At 38.5% G+C, this 25,062-nt stretch overlaps 1 protein-coding gene across 3 annotated transcripts in view; it reads left to right on the forward strand.

The window, feature by feature from the left end:
• Positions 1-25,062, forward strand: part of SNAP25 (synaptosome associated protein 25) — an 80,633-nt gene that overhangs the window by 45,826 nt on the left and 9,745 nt on the right. Inside the window, exons 2-6 of one of the 3 annotated variants that reach the window (XM_019734893.2) lie at positions 335-468; positions 5,438-5,574; positions 7,625-7,666; positions 15,202-15,250; positions 21,998-22,115. In XM_019734893.2, coding sequence (XP_019590452.1) covers positions 5,503-5,574; positions 7,625-7,666; positions 15,202-15,250; positions 21,998-22,115 — 281 coding nt within the window. In that variant the 5' untranslated portion in view covers positions 335-468; positions 5,438-5,502. Of the gene's footprint in view, positions 1-334; positions 469-5,437; positions 5,575-7,624; positions 7,667-15,201; positions 15,251-21,716; positions 21,835-21,997; positions 22,116-25,062 lie in introns of all 3 variants that reach the window. The other 2 variants (XM_019734894.2, XM_019734892.2) reach the window with 2 other exon arrangements.

Consider the following 25,062-nt stretch of genomic DNA (forward strand, 5'->3'; position numbering starts at 1 on the left):
AATCTTTGTGAGGGCTTGGCAGGCACCCCAGAACTTCACGATTAATCCCATGGATTAAATCTGATTTGTAGTCCTAAAAACCTGTAAGGATAGTCAATCAAAGGTAAATTCATTTTTGTATTTTACTCCATGCATCCTCTCTTGTTTTAAAATATGGTCTAGGAAATATGAACCCCATTATGGGAAGCTCCATGAAAAGGGAATTCTACAGACAAATACAGACAGAACAAAAAACACCACACACTGTGCCTGTCTACAGGAAATGTGCAATGCTTTGTGGATATGAAAGTCTGATAAGGAATGCTTAAAGGATTTTTTGTTTAATTTTATTTAGCCCAGGGATCAGCAAATGTTTTCCAGAGAGTAAATATTTTCAGCTTTGAGGGCCAACGGGTCTCTTGCAACCACTCAGCTCTACCATTGCAGCCTGAAATAAGCCATCGACGATAGTGGAACCAAGAGGCATAGGTATGCTCCGATAAAATGTTATTTATGGACCCTGAAACTTGATCTCATATAATTTTTCACATGAACAAAGCATTCTTCTTTGAATCTTTTTGACCATTTAAAAATGTAACAACCATCTTTTGATCATGGCCAATATAAAAACAGACAGTGAGCTGGATTTGGCCACAATTCCCTGAAGTCTCTGGTTGAGCCCACTGTTTCCTCACTCTGTATGACTACAGAACCTTCCTGTCTCCCCACCTGGTGACATTTATTAACATTCCACGAGAGAGTGTCCTATAGACAGGAGCTCCGACAAGTGCAGTCTGTGGACCAACAGCATCAGCATTGCCTGGGGGCTTGTTAGAGATGCAGAACCTGGTACCCCATCTCGGAGCGACTGACTCAGAATCTCTGAGAGTGGAAGCCAGCAGTCTGTTTTAATAAGGTTTCTGGCGATTCTGAGACCTGTTGACGTTTTAGAAGCACTGCTGTAGACCATATCTGGAAAATTGCTGATTTGGGAACATTAAATGCCACCTGCGGGTGTCAGAACTGTTCTTTCAGTCATTCATTCAATAAATCAATTAACATAAATTGAACACCTACTAGGGGCCAGACCCTTAGCTAAATACTGGTGATTTGAGATAATTAATAGAATGCTGTTGGGCCTTAGTGGCCCGGGAGATTGTCTTACATCAGAGCCCCAGGGAATAGTTTTGAGTGGCTCTGCTTCTTATTTCCTCACTTACTAAGCAGGCTTTGCTGGCTGAGGCCACACTACCAGCTCAGGCAATACACAGGATGGAGGTTTAATGTGCTAACATGAGTGAAGTGTTCCATAGATAATAAATGCCAGTTCACTATTAACATCCTTTCAGCTACTGAAATTACCATTAATCAACATTATTATGCCTCTCAGATGCTATCTCCTCAAATGTTAATATGCTTGGGTTTGGAGTTTATGGGATAATTTAGAAATCACTGGCATTAACCATCCTAACAGAGGACCTACAGGTGCGCTCCATGTCTATTCCCCCTCCATCCTCACTAGGTGAGGGAACGTTGTTTTTACAGCTTAGAAATGCTGTGCATCTGTCAGTCTCATCAGCAGCCTTCCTCCCAAATCACAGACATACCCCCACACTTTAGAGCAGGACAAAGGTGTGGGAGCCCCTTGGGGGAAGAGGGGTGTGAAAGTGGTGAACACAAGGGCATCCACCACGTGGCTTCTCTGTCATCACACCAACTGCCCATCAGCCAGATCCTTATAGGCTGCTGTCAGCTTGAAGCCATGGGGCCCTATCGCTGTTCACCAGGTGCTGAGAATAGCGACTTTGAGAGATTGCCAAGGAAACACATGAAAGTGAAAGGAGAGAGAGAGAGAGAGAACGCATGGATCAGCAAATAGACCTGGAGGAGTGGGGAAGTACAGCAGTATTACAGATCTGAAAGTACACAGACTTTTGCCTTCTAATAAACTGACCTATTGAAAGGAAAGATCAGGCTCTTGCTCAGACTGAAGGAAGAAGTTCCCCCTAAGGAACCCAGCAGCAAAGTATGAAGATGGAAAACAGGTCTCCACATGGTAATCCCAGGAGAGGTGCTGCTTAGAGACTGGAGACTCCGGCGCTCTGCTGTTTCCCTGGTTTCAGGCTTCCCCAGGTGCTCAGCACAGCAGCATCCTGCCTCCTGCCCAGCCGTTAGTAAAGGAAAGTTAATGAACAAATACTGGATTTGCTCTACTCTTAGCAAAGGGTACAATACAGGCTTATCCAGAATGAGCAGGGCTTTCTGAATATTAATCCCCCCACATCCTTACAAGCAAGTTTGATCAGGACTTCCTATAATATATTCCTCTCAGCAAGCCTATGAGACTGGTATTATTTACCCTATTGAGAAAACTGAAGTTCAGAGACGTTGATAAACTTCCCCAGAGACATCCAGGAACTGAGTGCCAGAGCCAATAGCCCATCCAGGTCTTTCTGACATCCAAGTCCTTATCCACTCCACTAAGATATGGCCCACAATTGACTCAACGTTCCCCTTGATCACCATTTTATTCTAGAAGGTAGATCCCAGTCACTCAGGGGGACATTGGAAATTTGTTTCTGCTCATCTAAGGGTTCAGGAGTGATTTGGTATAAATTCCTTCCAATTGCTGTTTTCCAGATCTCTTAATTTCTAAAAGGAAAGCCTGTATTTTAGCAAAGCACAAGGCATTTAAAAAGCTCTGCATCACATCATAAGTACACATATTGGTGGCCAGAATAGGTGTGAGAAAATTAGCAGGCTCATGGTATGATGCCCAGTCAATATTTTAAATGACTGCCCATAAAATTAACCTACCATAGTGTACTACCTTGTGTTTTAATGCCACTAGTAGCACGCAGCCCCGAAGCTTTTCTCCTTCTTTTTTCCTATGATTCATACATGATGCGCAAGAATCACTGGGTACAAAAGAACTAGAAATCTATCATCTCCAAAGAGATTTTACTTAAGGATTCCTCCTACCTGGGAACTCTGAATTGTCTGAGTTACTTCACAAGAGAGGTAAATGTGGAAGATTCTAATAATATATACTAAATTAAAGTCCCAGAGGAATTCAACCTTAGCTGTCAAGAAAGCAATGTAGCAGTGGGTCTGGGAGACAGGGGCATAGAGGCCTCTCCCCAGGCCCACATTGAGCATCTGCCTCTGTGAACTTTGGTTCCTTTGCCTCCCAATGAGTATGTTCCTGATGGTTGTTTGTTTGTGTTTTTTGTTTGTTTGTTTTTTTGATGCAGAGTTTTCATTTTATTCTTGTAAAAAGAGTTTCTCATACAAATCATAATAGCAATAATAATAATAATGATAATAATAATGTAATAATAATAGAAACATGGTATTGCCCCCAAAGCCCTAAATCTAATTTCTCTACCAGCTTCAGTTTTTAATGGAAGGACAGACACAAATGTGTTTTTCAGTTAGGAAATCATGCTTCTATGCAATGTTTCGATTCCATTTTAAGTTTCGTTAGGCCTTCATTAGTCAGTGTAACACCAGCTGCTATAACAAAATCAAACAAATCTCTCACATTTCAGTAGTGTAGAACAATAAAAGTGTATTGTTCTCATATGAAGGTTCAGGTCTTTCTCATCAGCTATAAAGTTTCCTCCAGGCAAGGATTCAAAAGGCCCAAGTTCCTATTCTCTCATGGCCTGGCCTTCCTCGAGGGCCCTGTTTTGGCTGGCAGAGCAGGAAAGAGAGGACGTGGAAGAAATGTCTGCTTCTGAATTGCCTTAGTCTGGCAGGTACACACATTATTTTGACCACAACTCATGAACCATCTCTAGCCACATAGAACCACCTCTTTGCAATGGGAACTGGAAATTTAATTCCCGACTGAGCATTCATTTCCCAGAGACTGTGCTCTACCATGGAAGAGGGAGGATAATTTCTGGTGCATGGTTGGCTATCTCAGACACAAGACAAGAGCCCACCTTCTACAATTGTGCTACTCCCAAAGAAGTTTTCGTTATATCAAATACTTATCTTCTTTAACCCTTCCTCAAGCCTTTTACCCCCTTCCCTCTGATTGTCATTCCAGGGATGTGACTTCCTCAGGGAGGCCTCCTATGACCCATGGCACCCATGGTACTCGTATGTCACCAAATATAATTAGCTTCACGCTGAATAATCTAATTTCCTCATTTCACTCCCATCTTCCCAATTAGACTGTAGTTCTGTGACAGCAATGAATTTGCCTGCCTCATATATCACTATATTTTTAGTGCCTAACACTGTCCTGGCATATTATAGTATTCAATAAATATTTGAGAAGAAAGGAAGGACAGGAGAAAGAAAGGAAGAAGGAATGGAAGGAGAGGGTCTGGTTGGCTCTGGAGATAACTCAGTCTGGCTACTTATAATTTGTACCATTTCAAGAGTAGCCAAAAAAATAAGATGGTCACATTTCAGGGCCAAGGGGCCCCCCCCCCCTTTGGAGAAATAGTTGCACATACCCACATAAGCTGTCTTGTCAACCTCTGATAGTAATTAAAAACAACTAAAGATTTTCTGCCTTTTGCTTCCAAATGCCTCTAAATACAATGTAATACTACTCAACAATAAAAAGGAAGGAGCTATTAATACGTGCTACAAAATGAATGAATGTCAAAAGAATTATCCTAAGTAAAAGAAGTGAGGCAAAAATAGTACATACTGTATCATTCCATTTATATTTAATTTTAGGAAATGCAAACTAATTTTTAGTTATAGAAAGCAGATAAGCAGTTGTCTCAGCTCAGGGTAAGGTGACATGGACGGGTGGGTACATAGGATTACAGAGGACATTAAGAAACTTGGGGGTGATGGATATGTTCATTTTCTTTTTTTTTTTTTTAAATTTATTTTTTAAATTTATTGGGGTGACAACTGTTAGTAAAATTACATAGATTTCAGGTGTACAATTCTGTATTACATCATCTATAAATCCCATTGTGTGTTCACCACCCAGAGTCAGTTCTCCTTCCGTCACCATATATCATTTTCTTAATTGTGGTTGTGGCTTCCTGGGTGTGTACGTATACCAAAACTTCTTAAATTATACACTTCAAATATGTGGGATTTACTGTTTTCAATTATACCTCAGTAAAGCTGTTAACAATAAAACTAAAATATAAATAAATAAATGCGAGATTAAAAGTGTACTAACCCAGAATCACACCCCTCCATCCCATTATATCTAATTCTTGGGTGGTTTGTGTCTTTAAAAAATACTTCATAGGCAGACAGGCATCTATCTTCATGGTGAAGTTGGCAAGTATGCATTATGGTATCTGTTGAAGACACAGCATAATTCTGTTGACCCCTGTATGAGTGGGGCTTCCAGCCCAGAAGATGACTGAATCATGGAGATTATGTGTGGGCCATTTATGTCTTCTCTTATTTGCACACGCCTACACATACACATATAAGCTCTCACATGTTCAAATCTGCTTCTTACCAGGTTCTGTGGCTGAACCCATCACTGACCCCCCAACCCGGGCACCCAGCCACCCCCCCATCACTACCATGGCCGAAGACGCTGACATGCGCAATGAGCTGGAGGAGATGCAGCGACGGGCTGACCAGCTGGCTGATGAGGTGAGGGATGGAAACATGAGAAGGGAGAAAATGATAGGGAGCTGGGTAATTTGTCTTATTCAGGTTCCGGGGGAGAAAGGACTTCTTCTCATGTGTCAATTAGAAAGAGGGTGGGTCAGAGGGGCGGCGGGGTTGGGGGTGAAGTACGACTGTGATTTCCTATATACCAAAAGCCTCTGCACACGGAAATGTGTTAATTATAAAACCTACATACAAATTAATGTCTTAGCCCAAACTCCCAATTTCTAGAAATCTGGAGAACTGAAGATCCTCTAAGAAAAGCAATGTCTTTGGGTGTCTTACAGCCAGTGGTGTGCTGGAGCTGGCTCAATTTTGCGAGCTGATTGTTACATTTTCCAGAATCTTACAAGCTGGTATTAAAACTGAATTATGTAAACGGACAATTAAATAGATTGTATTAAAATCACAAGTATACTAAGTACTCAGAACTCACCACTTCCTAATTATTTTACTACTACGTATCTATGCTCTCAAAGTTCTTGAAATGTATTGGGTTTGTAGTGTGGGGATGCCATGTAATGACTTGTTACTACGAATCTTCCCAAGTTCACTGTCAGTGACGTCATGATGTACTTAGAAATCAAGACAAGGGAAGAGTTATTTATACTGTGGGAGTCTGCAAACACCACAAATCAGGGCTACACTTCTTGCTTTGTTGATTGTCTAGACTTAAGAAAGGGGAGAAAGTATTAATAATGCAGGTTATATTTGAAAGTGTGCATATCTGCAGCTATTTCACTGTGATAACCAAAAAAATTGAGACAAGTCTTCCAGTATTTGAAAACCATGATTCTCTTTAGCCAAGAAGTCACTTGCATCATTGAAAAGTTCCAACATATGTCTTCTTGTTTCAGTTCCCTCTTACTTATTAATGTAAATGAAAATGTTAACCAGCATTCATGCCAGAACTGCACTTATTCTACGCATACTTAGCTATAGGCAAAGAGGTCAGCAGCAATCAACAAAAGCTTTCTGTGAGAATCAATCGGTTATAAGGAATTTACACTAGAGAGTATTGTGTATTTTATTATTATTTATAAATTTTGTGCTATTCATCCTTTATATCATTAAAATAATGAGCTTAAATATGTATATGTATATTTATTTTATATTTGTAATATATTTATATTTATAATATATATGTATGTGTATATATATATATATATATATATATATATATATATATATATTCATATAATTTTTTCCAGGGAGCCAAATGTTAAACATTTACTAGGATACCACTGCTTACGACCATTCCATTTCCAAAAGCAGCCTATTCACAGCTCTTCCAGGAAGGTTAACATTCTTCATGTTTCTGCAGAAGTTTGTCCAAAATAAATTCATCACTTAAAAATGCAGCTTTGAGAAATCACAGTGGCTGTTAGAGTCTAGTGGTTTCAAAGGAACTGACAACACTGTGCCTGAGGGACCAGCACTGAGTTCAGACTTTCCATCTCATTTTTTTCTTATCTAAGGATGAAGATAATTATTATAGCTGTCTCCTATAGGCTAATTATTTCAAATATGCTTGATTTTTTTCACCCTAAGGCAACAGCTTACTTTGTACTGATAAGAGATTCCAATTGTGTTTGTAGAGGCTTCATAAGAAACTTGCTGTTAGAGTCGTCTCAATTCATGAAAAATTTTGTTTGTGCTTAAAATTCAATATTCCTGTTCCAGGAAGGCCCAGTTAGTCCTCTGAGTATTTGAGATAGTTTTTCATGCACCCTGCATATGCAGAATTATCTTTCCAGATTACTTTGTCTTTGATACCAAGATCATCTTCATACGGTTTTGATTTTATGAAGATCAGCTTCAATGTAATTGCTTTAGGACATCTTATTATGTAAAAAGCCTGAAAGGAAAGAGATTGAAAATGTGAAGGCCATTTGTGTTTTAGTTACAAACATAAAAGAAAATGTGACAGCAACCGTTTGTGTTTCCCAAAGGAAGAAAGTTGTTCTGATTTTCTAAGACCTCTGGATCCTGCATTCATCATATTTATGTGTTGTTGTTTTTTTTATCTTAGTCACTGGAAAGCACCCGTCGTATGCTGCAACTGGTTGAAGAGGTAAGGAGTGACCATATTTTATTATATACTAATCCCTTTCACTGACATATTCTTTTCCTAAACCCTACTATCTTTCCCTGGGCCATGATCCCATTGATTTCAGTATTAATGGCGCCTACAGGAAGCCAGGTAGTGAGGGAGATACTGTATTTAAATTACCAGGTAGTCATCAAAGTATCCACTCTCCTTCCCAGCCTAGGCTAGCTTTATAGTCTGAGAAGCAGAGAAGGATAGTATTTCCAAGTAAATAGTCCCAAGAAATCACAAAAGATTGAAGCGCTTTAAACATATTAGAGTGATTTTTAATATATAAAGGAATTATCTACATAAAAATCTCATTTATAATGATTTTGATGCTTTTCAGTTGCATCTAGTCTTGACATTCTGTTCTGTCTTTAGCTACATGTATGACTTTTAAAAACATATGCTTCTGTAGGTATAACATTTTCAGAAATTATGTTTAGAGTGAGGCACTAAAATTCATGAAATAATAGGATAATTCTTTAATAGGGAAATATCAAGACCAATAATGTAAATATAGAAGCTCCTTTATATTCCTGACTCTGGATTGAACATCCATTTGCAAGGCATGGTTAATGAATCCCATACTATTTTTAAATGGGTAAAATAGGGCAGATGGCAATTATGGAATCAAAGGCCATTTGCAATAAAACCCACTGATTCCAATTTGGGAGAGGAGCAGTCAAATAGGAAGAATAAATGAATTAATTGAACTTGTCCTTTGGGAGAGATGAAGTAGCAAAAGAATGGAATGGGTTATATTTGTCTTAAATGAATAAAATAAGCCTAATAGTTTTTATTCAGTGAGATGCTATTTTAGCTATGCTTTTGGAACTGATTGTCAATGTATAAATTCATGTGTGGTTATCATTTTCAGAGATCTTAGGGATTCTCTAGCAGAATGATTAGATTAAATGAGCCTACTCGCCTCATGCTACTGTAAATTGCTTATACAATGACTTGAAAGAAAAAGAGATAAATTTTACAAGGCTAAAAGGAAGGGCAGCTGCCTCTCACACTATACCATGTTCCCCTGAAAATAAGACCTAGCCGGACAATCAGCTCTAATTATCTTTTGGAGCAAACATTAATATAAGACCCAATATTATATTATAGTCTGAGAAGCAGAGAAGGATAGTATTTCCAGGATACTATTTCCAGGATACTAAGGATAATATTATGCTATATGTTATGTTATGTTATGTTATGTTATGTTATGTTATGTTATGTTATGTTATGTTATGTTATGTCATGTCATGTCATGTTATACCCAGCCTTATATTATAGTAAAATAAGATGGGGTCTTATATTAATGTCTCCTCCAAAAGACGCATTAGAGCTAATTGTCCCGCTAGGTCTTATTTTCGGGGAAACACGGTAGTAGCCAGCATCTTCCCTTATTTCTATAGTTTCAGCTTTCACTTAGGAATGAACTATGATGGCTAAATGTGAAGTGCCACAGGAGGAGCAGGGAGAAGGTTACAGCCAGGAGCTCCCAGAATGCTTGGGAAGGGCAGAAAGATGCACTTAATAAAATCTGTTATCACAATAAATGCGTTAATTAATTAATTAATTAAAGACCATTTGAGGCTGCATTGCAGCACAAATTGGCACCCAGAGGAAGGCAGGCCAGTAAGGGACCCTGGGCCGTACAGGAAAGCAGCCTTCACTCTCTATCTACATGAAGAGAGATTTTTCTTTGCTCTTTCCTGGGAACACTACTCATGTAGAAATACTTGAGGACCAAGAAGGTGGCAGATAATCTAAATCTAGCAGTGCTGGCGAGGCTTTTAGAGTAGACTTATTATCCCTCCTGAGAACAAATGAAAGAAACAAACTTTAGTAACATTTCTGTGTTAGCTCTGATGTTGACCTGAAGGAAGCCCAGAAGTCCATTGACATACCGTGTGTCCTCAAAAAGAAGACCTACCCAGACCGTCAGCTGCTCTAATGCGTCTTTTGGAGCAAAACTTGATATAAGACTCAGTATTATATTATGCTATATTATATTATATTATATTATACTACATTATACTACATATTGTATTGTATTACATTACATTACATTACATTACATTACATTACATTACATTACATTACATTACATTACATTACATTACATTACATTATATAAGACCCGATCTTATTTTACTATAAGACCGGGTCTTATATTAATTTTTGCTCCAAAAGACGCATTAGAGTTGATTGTCCAGCTAGGTCTGATTTTCGGCGAAACACAGTAGAACATGGAACGTGGTGGAGCAAATGCATGATAACACACCGCTGTGAACTGGCCCCTCACCCGTTGGAGTCTTGGAGTCACAGACACTTCTTGTTTATTGTGTCTTCTGAAACTGCAGGCAGTGTTGGCAGTCTTGAGAAAAGAGTATCTGCTCTAATTTATTCTAGGGGATGGGGGAATCTCAAAAGCTCTATTAATTGAAGTAGGATTCTTGAATCATACATGTTTGTTTTTCCTAAAGTGTTTCTCGATCAAGCATGCAGTTGTATCTTAGAACAAGGAGCAAAACAGATGGAAGCTCTCGCTTATCTCTAATAAGTGAGAGGAGGCTATTAGACTTTCTATACTTAGGAAATTACAAGCAAACCATTATTAGAGTAGATTGATTTGCTCTTACTTCCTCCTGGGTTATTTTATATTTATGGTCAAACACCCATTATGTCTAGGGCATTGGCTATTTAGATGATATTCTTCTTTCCAATCAAAAAGAAATTCTCTTTAAAGAGAATTAGCATTAAATATTCATCAAGGGCAGAAATCATTTGGAAAATAGCTAAGCATTGAAATACCAGGATCTTGCGCATGATCCCAAAGCACATCAGTGCTATATAATTTGAATTGAGCAGAGAATTCTTATTGAAATTTAGTCTCAAAGACAGGAAAGGTTACTAAACTCATGATGTCTCCCGAAGGCAAACTGTCTGACTTTGTGCCATCCCTCATAGACTTTAAGGTGTAGCAGAGAGGCAGGATAGAGGTTTGCTTTCTAATAGAAGCCATTTTCAGAATTTCAAGGACGTTGTAAAATTACACAGAGGTCAGTGGGAAAGTTCAGAAAAGTTGAATGCCTTACACAGGTAAAAAGTTTAGAAATTATATACTCTTAGCACTTGGTTCCCAGCATGGAGGTGAGAAGTGTCTCTTTTGATGGATGCATTTCAACAGATGGTTATGACATGTCTAACTCTGGGGAGAGGGGAAGGAGAGAAAATATAAATTGATATAATGCAGGAAAACAGCTCTGAAAATAACTCTGTAAATTTAAGGCCGTACCTGTCTGAGGAGCATAGAGGAGGGAACAATTAAGTCTGGTAGGAGAGTCATGAATGTATCCTCAAGTTGGGGAGTGTTTAATTCTAGGCAAAAAAAAGTTAAATGCTAACACTAAATGCAGGAAATGAAGCCTACATTTAATGCCTTGGGCTATGAAAACGAAGCCCAGGAAAGGCCACACTGCTTTAGGGCAGGCTGATTCAAAAGGTCGGAGTGGTGCCTGAGGGCTACCCAACATTTAGTGGATGTTTTAGTATCTTTTTTATGCCCACTTATCTTCCAAGACACTTTGGCCAGGAAAAGAGAATAAGCATTCTAAAGCTATGTCTGTGTTTTGTCGGACTTCCTGCTGAAAATGAAAAATTCAGGCTGGCAGTTGTTTTCAGACAGGCAGGTGTGGGCCTTGCAGAACTCTGGCAGTTGAGAGAGTGCCTGGACCATGTTTGTTTCAGCTCAGATGTATTGGCCTTGGGAGAAAACATCTCAGAATGACAAAATGAAGACTTAAAAATGTTCCATGAACATGGTTTTAGTTCATATGCAAGAAAGGAGAAATAAAAATAGAGAAATAAAAAGAAAAAAGAAAGAAATGAAAAAAAAAAAAAAATCCCTCACATCTCAAACTGCTCTGTTTAAGTAGACAATTTTCCCAGCAATCTGAAATAGAAACCAAGACTTGAGCTAAGACAAAAATAGAACCACCTTTTCTCACTCTTAGTTATTAAAACATAATACTCTTTGAGGAATGAGAGGAAGTAATATTCTGCCTTCCCTGAGGTATTGTCCCCATCCCTGCCCTTTCTCACTTACGCTTCTAGTTTCCCCAAAAGAACAATCCAGTTATTTTGATAAAAGCTATCCCCACAACAGTGGAGCCAAATGTGCCTTATAACATTTATTGAGAGCCTACTGTATGCAAGGTATTGTGCTCAAAGCTATCAAGGTCAAACACACATTATCTAATTCAATCCTTGCAGTCACCTTTCATTACCACAGTGGACCCTTGAAGGACGAGGGGGTTAGGGGCACCCACTTCCTGTGCTGTCAAAAATCTGAGTATAACTACAGCATTTTGATCTCCATTTTACCAAGAAAGAAATTGAAGTACACAGTGGTTAAGTAACTTGTGTGAGACACACAGCTACCAACAGCAGAGATGAAGTTCAAGTTCAGGTCTACCGGATTCCAGAGTGTGAATTCTTATGCGCAGTAACTTAACTTCCCATTTACCAGCAACCACTACAGTACTTACTTTTTTTTTCCTTTGAGAATTCCACAAAAAGCAAAAGGATCAAAGAAAATAAACAAAAATAAAAGCAGTTCATCCTAAACTGACTGAGATTCAATACAAATGAAGTCATTTATCTTAATGTACTTCTTGAACCATGGCCTCTCATAGAGTGGAACTTGTATAATAGAAGCCTTACATTCTATAGCTCATTGTATCTTCTTAAGTACTCTGGGAAGTGAAGGAGCTGTTTCTGTTGCCATTGGACAGCTGGGAAAACTGACACAAAACAGGTGACTCTAAAACAACAGAATTTCAAACATAAGTCTAGAATTCAGAATTACTGACTCCCAGATCCCACCTGCTTCCACATGACCAAATTGTCTCTCACACTGTGAAGTACAATTGAGAAGCCATGCATTTGGCTGTCTACCCCTATCCTTAGTGCCTGGAGCAGAATGGAAGCTCAACAAACACTGGTTGGATGGATGGATGGATGGATGGATGGATGGATGGATGGATGGATGGATGGATGGATGGATATGCGGGCCAGTGAATGAATGAACCAACCTCCCAACCACCCAATCTTATTTATATCCTTACCCTTATCTTAAATATGGGAAAACATCTTGAAAGGTCCGGTGACTCTTTCACAATCTCACAACTAGTTGCTAGCTGAGCTAAGAAAACAACCAGCATTACTGACTCCTTAATCAGAGCTCACTGCTTCTGTTCTCCCAAATACTGGCAAGCTCTTGCTCCTTTAGAGGTTATTCACAGAACTACTGGGAATAATTTCCCTGATGAAACTTTAGCACCAAAGTAAACAAATGTGAAATTATATTTGCAGAGCACCATATAAAACAAATAGGTATAACAACTTATCAAAAAAGTATAAACAGATGAGAGTTAGACTGACCAAACTGAAATCACTAACCTATTTTCTCACCCTCTGCCCCCAGTAGAATGGAACAGGGATCTCATGTACAACCTTGACTTGGATCCTCAGAGAAGAAAACACTCTAAGATGTCTCTGGTCTCACCATAACTTTCTTTGTCACATCCATATGTCTGAATAAGCCATCTGCTTTTTATAACTTGTCATAAGCAATGGCTAACATTTGCAGAAAAGGGCACAGAAATCATTAAAATACAGGCAAGTGTAGATGAACCTCCATTTACAACACATTTAAGGAAAAGATTTGAAGTGTACTATGGAGTCTAGACTCTTGGTGCTCAGTGAATGTCCTTGCACCAGCAGCAGCCGCAGAATGGAAGAGCATGTTAGAAATGCAAAACCTCAGACTCTACTCCAGTCCCACTGACTCAGGACCACCATTGTAACAAGGTGTTTCCTATGCAGGAAACTATTCCTATTCCTGTGCATGTGTAAGTTTGAGAAGTCGTGGCCTTGAAGCTTCTGATGGTAGTTGACAATGATGTTATTAATATTTTTAGTTTGCCTAGATTTCCTGCTGTAGATGAATTTTCTGAAGGTATTTATTTTATAAACACTTCAGTGATGCTAATTATAGGCCAGGCACCATGCTAGTACCTGCCACATATTAATTCACTTAATTTGCATAACAACTCAATGAGGTAGTAACTATCGTTATCCTTATGTGACAAATGAGAGAATTGAGGCACAGAGCCATTAAGACATTTCCCTTGAGGTCCCGCAGCTAGGAAATGAGATCACCAGGATTGCAGAGCAGAGTCTGGCTCCACAGCCTGTGCTGCCCATGACTTCTGAAGTTGTCCTCAGCCATCACGCTCCGAACTACACCCTGATTTCCCAACTAAAACCTATCGAAAATGTGTTCAAAAGGAAGGTAGGCTTTTGTGTCCAGGGGAGTTCACTGGACACATTCTCTGAAGTGGAGAATGATGAAAGCTCACAGAAACCATTTTTAGTGTTTTATTTAGTGTTTTGAAAGTACTATTGGAGTTGAATTGTTAAAATACTGTTTTAAAACATATAACCTCCCTCTGTTGACCTCCACTAACATCTCTCTCTTTCTTTCTTAGTTTAAAGTAAGTCAGTGAAAACTAAATGGGGCTATGAGAGATGTCTTATTTTAGAATTTATTCTAGGGGCCACAGGAGCTTTCCTTGAAAAGCAATTAATTCAAACTGTAAGCAATGTCAGTTTGTACTAAATTTAACATTCACCCAGTGAAATGGGAGGACTTTACTTCCATTGAGAACTGTAATAAAGAACTATAATAAAGCTTATGAATGAATTATATCTAACATTATATTATTGTACGGAGTTTTAGATTGCAAAGTAAAGAAAATTAGATCTCTCTATTCTGAAATCTATTTCATATTTCAAGTGAAATAAGAAATAGACTTATTTTTAGATTATTCTGAAATCCTTATTATATGAGACTAATCTTTATTTCTCATCTGCCAATCCCTTCTCTAAATTTCACAGAAGAGTGAGTTTCCTTTTGAGCTGTTTTTCTCGACCTTTGTGAAGCAATCCTTTGTTTTGATAAACCTAAAAATCTTACTCCCCAAGATTTTATGCATCTTCCCAAGTGGGGCATCCCTCCCCAATTTGATCATAGAGACTTTCTGATGTATCGTGCCAGAGAAGACTTTGTTTAGAAGATTTTGAAAGATTAGCTTTCTGTGGTTGGTGTTACAAAAACTGTAGGTATTTTTATTTTTCAAATACAATATCACGGTACAATACTATGCGTATTCCAATTCCATGCCAATTCTCATTCAAACCTTACCCCATGGAGAATGAGCTACCTCTCCCTCTTCCACCCTGAGAATCCCTGACAGAGCAAGTCCACAGGTGACCCATTCCTCTGAGTCCCTCCATAGCTCCTAATATTCTTGCCATATTTCCTCCCTTTTTTTCCTTTGGTCCTTCTTCATTTTCCATTTCTAATAGAGCTAATTGTCCCCTTACTGATTTATCTTTCTCTCTTTTCTCTCTAACTCTTTTTCAACTTTGCTACCATTATTGGAATATAGAGTAAAGATGCTGGTATCAGGACTTTGGTTATGTTGGATGAACAAGGAGGTAAGTTGAGATTTCTTCAGTAAGAACAATTTCTCATCCAAATGAAGTGCATTAAAACTTTTTTTTGGTGCCTACACAGGTGGTCATTTTGACATGTGTTAAACATGTATATAAGTGTGAGGATTCTAGGGTATTTATCATCTTGCCTTTTTTTTCTTTTCCTTTTTCTGTTGAAAAGATTGGTAAATGTACAGAAATGTTGAGGCCTTCATGATTGAAGGAATGGTACTACCCTCCCTGTTACATACGGTGGGAGTAACAGAATTTTGAAGGCAAAAATCATTTGTTTGGTTGGTTTTTTAAATGACAGTACTTTGGACAGTATGAGAATTCTCTTATTCCACTTATTCCCAACTTTTTCCATAAATTTCATTTTCTTCTGATAGTTCTCAGATAGAATGAGATAATGGAATATGTCATGCTGTCCAATTTCTTTTGACTGTCCTAATTCAGTGTCTGGCAGTTTTGATTTCTAAGTCATTATGAGGATTCTTTAAATTATTGGATGCTACTTTTAACAAGCTATAAGCAGAGGAGGATCATTGAAAAGTGGGAAATTAAACTAATTGAAATATTGAACCTATTTTTTAAATTATTATGGAGATTCTAGAATCAATGGAAATTATAGGGACAATATTTTATTATAGCATCTCTAAAGTGGAATCTAGAAGGATATTACCGAAATTTTTCTTTGTCTCAATACATATAGTCATATGGTGATGATTTGTTTAATTTTAGCCACAAGTTAGTTACCTGATTTCATACTGAATTCTTATCATAAACAGATCTTTTTGAGAAATGTTTTTCTCTTTATTCATATTTTATGAAAGCATTAGAAAATGCTTCAGAATCTTGAAGAATTTTTAATGTCAAAGATAAAAATGTAAAACTTATTCATAACATGGAACAGCATAAACAAACTCCAAGCATAAACCTCAAGCTGGGGAAAATTTGCCATACAGATAAGAGACATAAGGCATTTTCCTAAAATACAGAGTGCCCTTGCATATTATTAAAGAAAAGGGCAACAAACTAAAATAAAAATGGATGAAAGCTACAAATAATCAGTTTACAAATAGACATGAAACCATGCTTCAACCAACCATAATAATGAGATACCACTCTTTAGCAGACTGGCACAAACTTTTTAAATTTATAACCCCCAATGCTGTGAATATGTTGAGAAAATAGAAACTCTTATTCTACAGATGGGCATATTTGAAAAGTAATTTGATAATATTCTCAAATTTTGAAGCTCACCTATCTTTGACCAAGACATTCCATTTTTAGAATTTAGAATGCAAATATACATTGACAACTATATAAAGAAAAATGTACATGCCTTACCTGTAACAGTGTAAAACTGGAAACAATCTAAATGTCTGGCAGTGGGGAGACCAACCAAATGAATTATGGTATAGCCATAAAAGAAATATTCTGCAACCATTTATTGTAGGACAGGGGACAGAGGGGACTGGACAAAGGTATATCATTGGGATCCTCTGAAAAGCAAATGCTAAGAATCAGTTAGACGTGTATGAGGTTTATTAGGGAAATGTTTGTGATGGGTCAAGGAGAGAGGAAGCAGGAGTAGGCAGGGAGAGCCTTCAGACTGTGATGTGGGTCTGACATTTGTAAGCGGAGAAGAAGGGGGAAGGAGGATTGGGTAAGAAGGGTTTCAGACTGCAGTGCTGCACTGAAAACGTCTCCAACAGCCTAATGGGGAGCCCAGGAGCAAAGACTACCCAAAGAGTAACCCCATTTTGAGCAGGAATGCCTCAGCTCTCGTAACCCCATATGCTCAGCCTTTGGCTGGAAACATCCCAAAGAGAGTATGGCTTCCATGTAAATGCAGTGGCAGATCCCATAGGAGCAGCAGCTGGAGGTGTCTGCTAATACATTCCTCCTGGCAGATTCCCTCTTGAAGGGACATCTGAGGGTCACACCCTCATGGCTGTCATGTAAGGATTTACGTTTTTATATTATTTTTTTGTATTCAAAGTTTTCAATAAGTATACATCAATCAATCAAAAACGTCAAGAAATGTTTTTGGAAAGCAATTGCACATCAAACCCAATGCTTTCTCCCCAATTTTTAAAATACAAATTGTCACAATTTATATGCAAATAGCGTTGTCTAGTGGAGTTGTATTTTGAAGAAATTTCAATGGCTATGAGAGTCTTCAGAACTCCCCAAATGAATTTGCTATAATTGTAAGATTTACTGGCTTGATCTTTGTAACTGCTCCAGACTTTGAAACTCGGGATGCAGCAAAACATGCTTTTTTTTCAGTTAACCAGCGGGTTCCCATATAGAAGAGTGGTACCTCATTTCCAGAGCAAAATTGATACAACTACACTCAAATAATTAACAATTCCACCTTATTAACTCTTTTAGTTAATAATTTGTATGTGAAGGGGGTGTAAAAAGGGGCATTGCAACAGGAGGAAAGGTTTGGGAAAAATTTAGAATAATGTCCTTTATTCTCCCCTAACTATAAAGCAGTGATATAAAAACATGGAAAATAATATATACAAATCTGGGACCAAAAAGAGAGAAAGTGAATAACATGCTTACCTGAGTTGCAAAATTCATTGTACTTTGAGGAAGAAAATCTAGAGAAAAAAATTGCCAAAATCACCATACAAATGCAAAAATATATCATTCTTAAGTGCAAATGATTCCCAGGAACATCTATAATTATTCTCTAAGAAGAAAAACAGAATAGTAGATTTCCCCCATGAGATAGTTAATATTCCCAGTTAAAACATTTCAATTGTGGCCACACCAGAATAACTTCTGAATTCCTCAGTTAAATGACTTCACATGTTCCATTTATACTATTATAGCAGATGAGGAACTTTTTAAATGACAGATGAGCAACAATTATCTTCACTGCCATCAAAATGTGTTTTAATTCTGCCTATGCTGTGTTTAGTTGCAACTGCTTTAAAATTTTTCTCCAGTTATGCTCTACCAGTTTTGTCTATGCCTGAACACCAAAAGTGTTGACTGCTTCTATCCTGCAGCTGCACAGGAGTCTCAAGAAATAGCTGTCCTCCTAAGGAACCATTCCATGTTGTCCAGCTAAATGGTTTCACTCAGAAATTCCTTACTGGATTGTTGTTTTATACCCAGGTATCAGGCAACATCAAGGAGCACTGAGCATGACAGACGGCCCTGGAAATGTACTGAGTCTTGGGATTTTTCTTTTCTGCAAGAGAAATCCCCATGAAACAGCCTTAGCACTAATGTGGGATGATTTAACCTTTCACTTTCTTATTTCTTGTTCCTTTTGTTGGTCTTTGCTGGCGTATGTGTTTGTTTCAATGTTGAAGCTCCATCTCTTGGGAAAATCCCATGGGATCAACTCTAAAGAGTAAAATCACTGACCCCTGCCTGGCAGAGTAAAGGCAACGTCAAGCCTCATCCAGAGAGCCTGCCGACATTCTTAAAAAGTTCATGGCACTACAAGGTAGCATTTGTGAAAACATCCGTCTTGCTCAAGTCCATTCACTGATACTATTATGAATGACTAAAGCTGCATTGCCCAATATAGGAGCCACGAGCCATATATGGCTATTGAAATTTATTTAAATGAATCTCCATATGTTCATCAATGCAAGAGAAAAGAAAATCATGTAGGCAGCACCTTATAACTGGATATACTCATGAAGGCTTGCACACTGAATCAACAGCATTAATATTTTGCTATTCTTCTGTGTTTTTTTCTTTTTTTCTTTTTTCTTTTTCCAGGATGAGGATTCTGCCCTATTTAAGTAAGATTAGTAGAAAAGATAACTAAACTTAGATCCCTGAACATTCTGCCATTGGTGGATCTATCACAAATAACCAATCATCCAAACATGGCAAAAGAAATTTCAAGTTCTTGTCGCAACATATAGTGCTGTCTATTGAAATACCTCTTTTCACCCAAAATGTTACTCTCCTCTGAGGCTCGAAGAAAAAAGAGAAACCAGCCAGAAAGCAAGCTAAGGGAGGGAAGGAGCAGTCAGCCCTGGACAATGCATTGCATCAGCCTCCGAGATGCTGCTGTCCACCTCAGAATGGAATTAGAATATTGGTTACTTTCAAGCATTTCCTGAGAAATGTCATCATAGAAATGATTGATGTGCTATGAAGTCCCAAAATGCTTAACATATCCTCAGACATAACTCTGTACACCCTAAAAATTAATATTATTTTTGGAATATCTGTGACAAAATGGTTCCACAATATTTTTTAATAATCTAAGCGTTTGACTTATAATTGTGCATAAAGATACATTCAACCAATATTGGTAGCTATAAAAAAGTTTTCTGAATCAACTTTTCTGAAAGTTTCAGAATTCTTCTTACTAGCTATGACCTTGCCAAACAAGCTGGTGTCTATGGAAAAACCCACTTCTGAGAAACATGGATTTGGACCTGCCTGTTTTTATCTTTTAACTTGAATTCTCTAGTTCAGAAGTCCAATGTTCATGGGTCAATTTTTATGTTACATCGTAATCCCTGGAGACATAGTAAGTGGGGCTCCTGAAATGTAGTCAGAGAGTTAATATTTTGGTCAAAAATATAAAGTCAAGAGAAACTCTTCAGGAAAAGCAAATACTTGAATATATATTTCAGGCTGGAATCCGTGTGTGTTTCAGCTGTCATTAATTGAGTCCAGCATACTTTTCCTCTGAGCCTAGACACTCCTTCAGTCTCATGTCAGCCCAGCACTCCAGGAAGCTATTAGCAAGTCTTCAATTGGATTTGGCACCCCTATTTCTATTTGTACTTAACATGGTTCTTCTTTTGATGATGTTGAGCTCCTTTCCCCCCCACCCCCAATCCCCTCATTTGATAATTAATTTCATCTACAAACTAATTTATTACATTCTTTAAAGGAAACTGGAATGAAGTGCTCAGGAAACTGCACAATCTTCTGGAATGTAAAGAATTGCCTTCTTTTTCAGCCCTTTCAAGGATTGTCTTAAAGTCGTCACTTACTATACCTGTATTTATTCAGCAGCAGTTCACCAGCACTACACTGCTATTTCCTCCAGCTAGCCAATGCAGGATAAACACTGAAATTTTGTTTTCATCAGTCATTTGAAAAGTATAGCAGAGACAACAGATTCCTAATAAGCTAAATTCTGTTCTTTGGTCCCACAAAAGAGAAAACAATAGGCTCTTGTTTTCCAAATATACCGTCTTCCCAGTTTGGGTCTCCAGTGACCCTTCATTTTTCAGAATGATAATTTCCACTGTACAATTTAATATGAAATTGTTTTTAAGTGACTACTGATGCCCGTAGACCAGAAATGTATTTATCAGTTTTATTCTAATCATACCCATATTCCTGGAAGCATAAGCGTGTAAGCCTCAAAGTATAGATGAAAAGAGGAATGGAAGTGTAATTAGGTTTTGTATTTAGACGGCCAAGACATCCCATTGCTGCTTTCCTTTAATGGTCTTAAAAGCTGTCTTAAAAATCCTTTCATTGAACTTGTAGTTTACTCGATTTAGTGATGCAACTTCTGAAAAATGAATCAGTGGTGTATGTAACCCTGGCAACCTAGGAGTACAATTCTTTTTTATGGCTATTGATCTGTGTCTTAGATACACTAAGGTCAGCTTTGCTGGCAGCGATGACTCAGTATTGTTCCATGTTCCAATCCACTGCCCCTCCTCTAGAGACCCATGCACACGTGTTCCCTGCTTTCTGCCTGGAGTTAAGATCTAGCGTGCCCCTGTTGTAGAGAATGGGAGATCAGGGGGCAGAGAAGTGAAATACTTTCCAAAGCTTTTGTAGCAAATAAGTCAGAAGATGAGATGAGGAATTTGAATGTTCCAGTACTTATAATGTGGTGTGCTGATGCTGTCGTTTTTATGGCCTCTATGCAATAAGTATTCAAAACCAAGAACTGCCCATGAGCCACCTTTGGCTAGATAGCTACTACTAAGGAAAAAAAGATCTGGAAATTGTTGCTAATTATTGCTGTGGTTGTTATTGTCCCCAAAGAAGAAGAATTCTGTTTTCTACCCTTACCTGTTAAGGATGCTTAAAAAAAGATCGAGACATTTTAAGGTTGAAGCAGATACTATGTCTAGTAGCATTAAATCTGAATACCAAACACATAAACTAACATCCTGTTTTTCATTCTCTTGGGTGTTTCACTGGTGTCTGAGTAAGTGACTAGGCTGTGTTTTTTTCCTGGACAGTCAGCATCAAACAGGCCTACCTACCCCATCCCATCTTGTCTGAGTTACAAACTATTTTGAGCATTGTTTTTGTTCATTTCCTTCTACCCACGCCTGGGTAGGGCAGCAGAAGCAGTTCTACAGCAATGCATCCTCTTGGACAATGCATTGTAATATCTTTTTCTCTTTCAAATTCCGTTTCACATAGTCATTTCTCATGTTCTGTTGGAAACACCCAAAAAATTCATTCCACACTGTCATCCCTTTGTCCTAACCAGAACAACTCGATCGTGTCGAAGAAGGCATGAACCATATCAACCAAGACATGAAGGAGGCCGAGAAAAATTTAAAAGATTTAGGGAAATGCTGTGGCCTTTTCATATGTCCTTGTAACAAGTAGGTACTGGGTACCAGCTCTAATCTGTGGCGTCCAGTTTTCTTTCTTTCTTTTTTCTTTATTTTTTAATGTCAAAGTGAATGTCTGAAGTTTTGTCTTTTTTTTCTTTGTCCTTTTTCATCTGCTTCATTCTGTGGGGATAAAATACTTGTGTTTAATCAGAACAACTGGAACGCATTGAGGAAGGGATGGACCAAATCAATAAGGACATGAAAGAAGCAGAAAAGAATTTGACGGACCTAGGAAAATTCTGCGGGCTTTGTGTGTGTCCCTGTAACAAGTAGGTGCTGCCTGCCTGCCTGAAGCTTTGGTTTCCCAAGGCCCATCTCCAAGCCTTGACAAGCTCATTCCTGCCAGGCACAAAGGCAGGATGAGCATGTGGCATGCAGAACAGATCAATAACGTCTCCAGTGCATTCATCTCATAGCATAGATGATATTAGTGGGAGTTACTGTTGATGCATTAAAAATCAGGCATACTACAGTGAAAGCTTCACTGTCAGCAACTTTTACTGATGAACGTTTCAACATTTTCCAGAAAGTGTACCTCAAGACCGAGACTAGCCTCAAGAAAGAGGCACCTGATGCATTTTATTTTCTCCCAACCCCAAAGGCCAAAATTGCAGCTATAGAAAAGATGGGGGGTAAGTTTGGAAGATGAGAAACACATACATCAAGGTTTGATTTTTCAGAAGCAAAAGAGACAAGTAATTTGGCCCAAGTAAGCATTCTGTAAGTTAGACAGTCTGACAGTGATTCCCCCTTTCAACTGCCAGCCAGTTGTGAAATCTGATCAGCGATTAGATAATTGATGCCACAGCTGCAGCCAATGCAGAGGTGATGAGTCCTTCAGCGTGAAGTGCTCAAGACCTACCCAAATCGGGCCTATCCCTCTCCAATTCTTCCTCTTGGAAGATCTACCTGTACACTGGCCGAAATGTTGAAATGTGTAGATTTTGCATGCACAACATCACAAAACATTCAACTGTCCTAAAGGTCCTGCAACGCTTTTTTGGAATGTAGCAGAAATGTGACATGTGGTTATAAAGGTTTGTAACAGAAGGAACCTGAAAACGAGGGTTCTGGAAGATAGTCTCATTTGACTAGTGGTGAAAAAAAAATGCATGAGTGGGTTGTCCAACATGCATTTGGAAAATTAAACCCATTACGTGATCTCCCTCACCCCTCTCACTTCCCTTTGAACAGAAGCTTTTCCATAAAAGCTCTCATGATCCTAGCTTTTAGAATAGAAATTGATGTCATTTCTAGCTGATTATGTGACCATTCACATCCTTTAAACTTTGAGGCTGATTTAAAATATCCCACTTCCTGTTTAGGAGGGGAGGGGCTCAATTGACAAATAAATTTAAAACATTTTTTTTTTTTTAAAGAATGATCTACAGTAAAGTCTGATTAACTGGAATCTAGCTAACTGGAACCCTCAAATATATTTATGTTTTTCCTCCTTTCCACTTTGGGCAAAAAAAGACAAATGAACAAAGGGGGGAAAATCACATCAGGGATTGAAAATGGTTCTCCTTCGAGGGCAATCTGGTAGTTTGCAATCTTTCACTCAATCTCCATCCTATAACTTTCAGATCTAAGAGGACCAAACAATAAGAGTTGATGTTCAGAGGAAAGGCCATCAGACACATCAAGAGAAACCATAACCAAGGAATGATTTGATCACGTTCACTACCATAAGACTCTAAGGCAGGAAGGTGGCTCAAGAACCTAACAGATATTCAATAATCATCCCTGAAACAAAATTTTCCTCCATGGCTGACTGTTAATTAAAGTCATCTAATTCACCAAAATGACTCGTTGCTAAGCATTCCAGTTAGTCAAGATTTAACTGTATATCCTTCAGTGGCCACTTGCCCCCAAGTGAGATTTCCACCTGTTTTGTGATGATTTCCAACAGATATATTTTCCCCATTCATCAACTCTATGTGGAGGAAGGGTGGAGGCAAGCCCCCCTGGGATGGATTCTAATGTTCTGATGAAGTGATGGCCCCTATGAATTCCACATCTTAGTTGGTACTAATTCCTTATTGCACAAGAGACCCTAACTGAGCTTCAAAGCTTGACCGAAGTGTTCCCTATTGTGTGTGAATAATGCTGTAAAAACCATGTGTCACAACGCAGTGGCTGGTGGTGCCCTGGACTCTCGGGGGGCTTCGCCCTGTCTCGGCATGTTTCAAAGGATTATGATAGATGTACGGCAGTTATGTGAGTCTATGTGCAACATTGTGGGTGCAGTGATTCGCCTTCTTTCAGAAACGCAAACTTTCCTACCCCTTGACTTTGCCAAAGATGGTATGCCAGACATTTACATAGCAGAAAACATCACAAGGTCCATATAACTTCTTTCACTGTGAGGCGGGAGGGGATGGGGAATTGGAAAAAAAACAAAGCCAGACTTGAGGCTCTATTAAATTAGTTTTTGGATCCTGTCCCACCGAGTGGGCCCATGGCTCTTTCATGCAGTAAATTCTGACTACTGTAAGGGCTGTGGCATATACACTAGATTGTGGGAGTCATTGAGATTCCATTTATTCAGTTTTCTGATTTGCCTCCAGGGTAGTTTGATCCCCAATCTGCAAATATTAATATTATAGCCTGTTTTAATAGATGGCTGTGGTTCTCTAGTGAAAGTAAAAAATGGGTTAAATTCTGGTATCTTATAATAGAAAATGTAAACATGGGACCAAAAGAAGTTCTCTTGTTTTTGGACTAAAAAGCGTGTGGTTTCTACTATGCAAAGAACATAAAAACATCTTTGATTGCCTTAAATTACAACACACCCACCAAAATATGCTGCACGTGTTTCTATTGGGCACAACAGGTATGCCTGGATTTTAAGTTTGTCTCCAAGGCAGCTCAGTGAAATACGGCCCATGGAGACCACACCAGTTCCAGACCTCTCTCCCCCTACCACATCCCAGGATAGTTTGAAGTAGGAGTTTGTAATCACTCCCACCCTGCCCTTGAGCCCGACAAAGAAGCTATTGAAACTGCGTTTCAAATCCTCATGAAGGCTATTACTGTCCCGCTAGTGCCTTTTTTCGAGAATGGTCAACTTCTGGAGTAGTTTGGCTTAAATGAGAATGCTTCACTTTCTACTCATGCCTGTAGCTGGTGCATGAAGAAGACATAGAGGGATTTCCCTTTTTGGTGCTAGATGGCTTGTTCTCTCTTCTATTTTCCTGCATTCATTTCACTACG

The sequence above is a fragment of the Rhinolophus sinicus genome, linkage group LG13, assembly GCF_036562045.2.
Source record: "Rhinolophus sinicus isolate RSC01 linkage group LG13, ASM3656204v1, whole genome shotgun sequence".
NCBI lineage: Eukaryota > Metazoa > Chordata > Mammalia > Chiroptera > Rhinolophidae > Rhinolophus > Rhinolophus sinicus.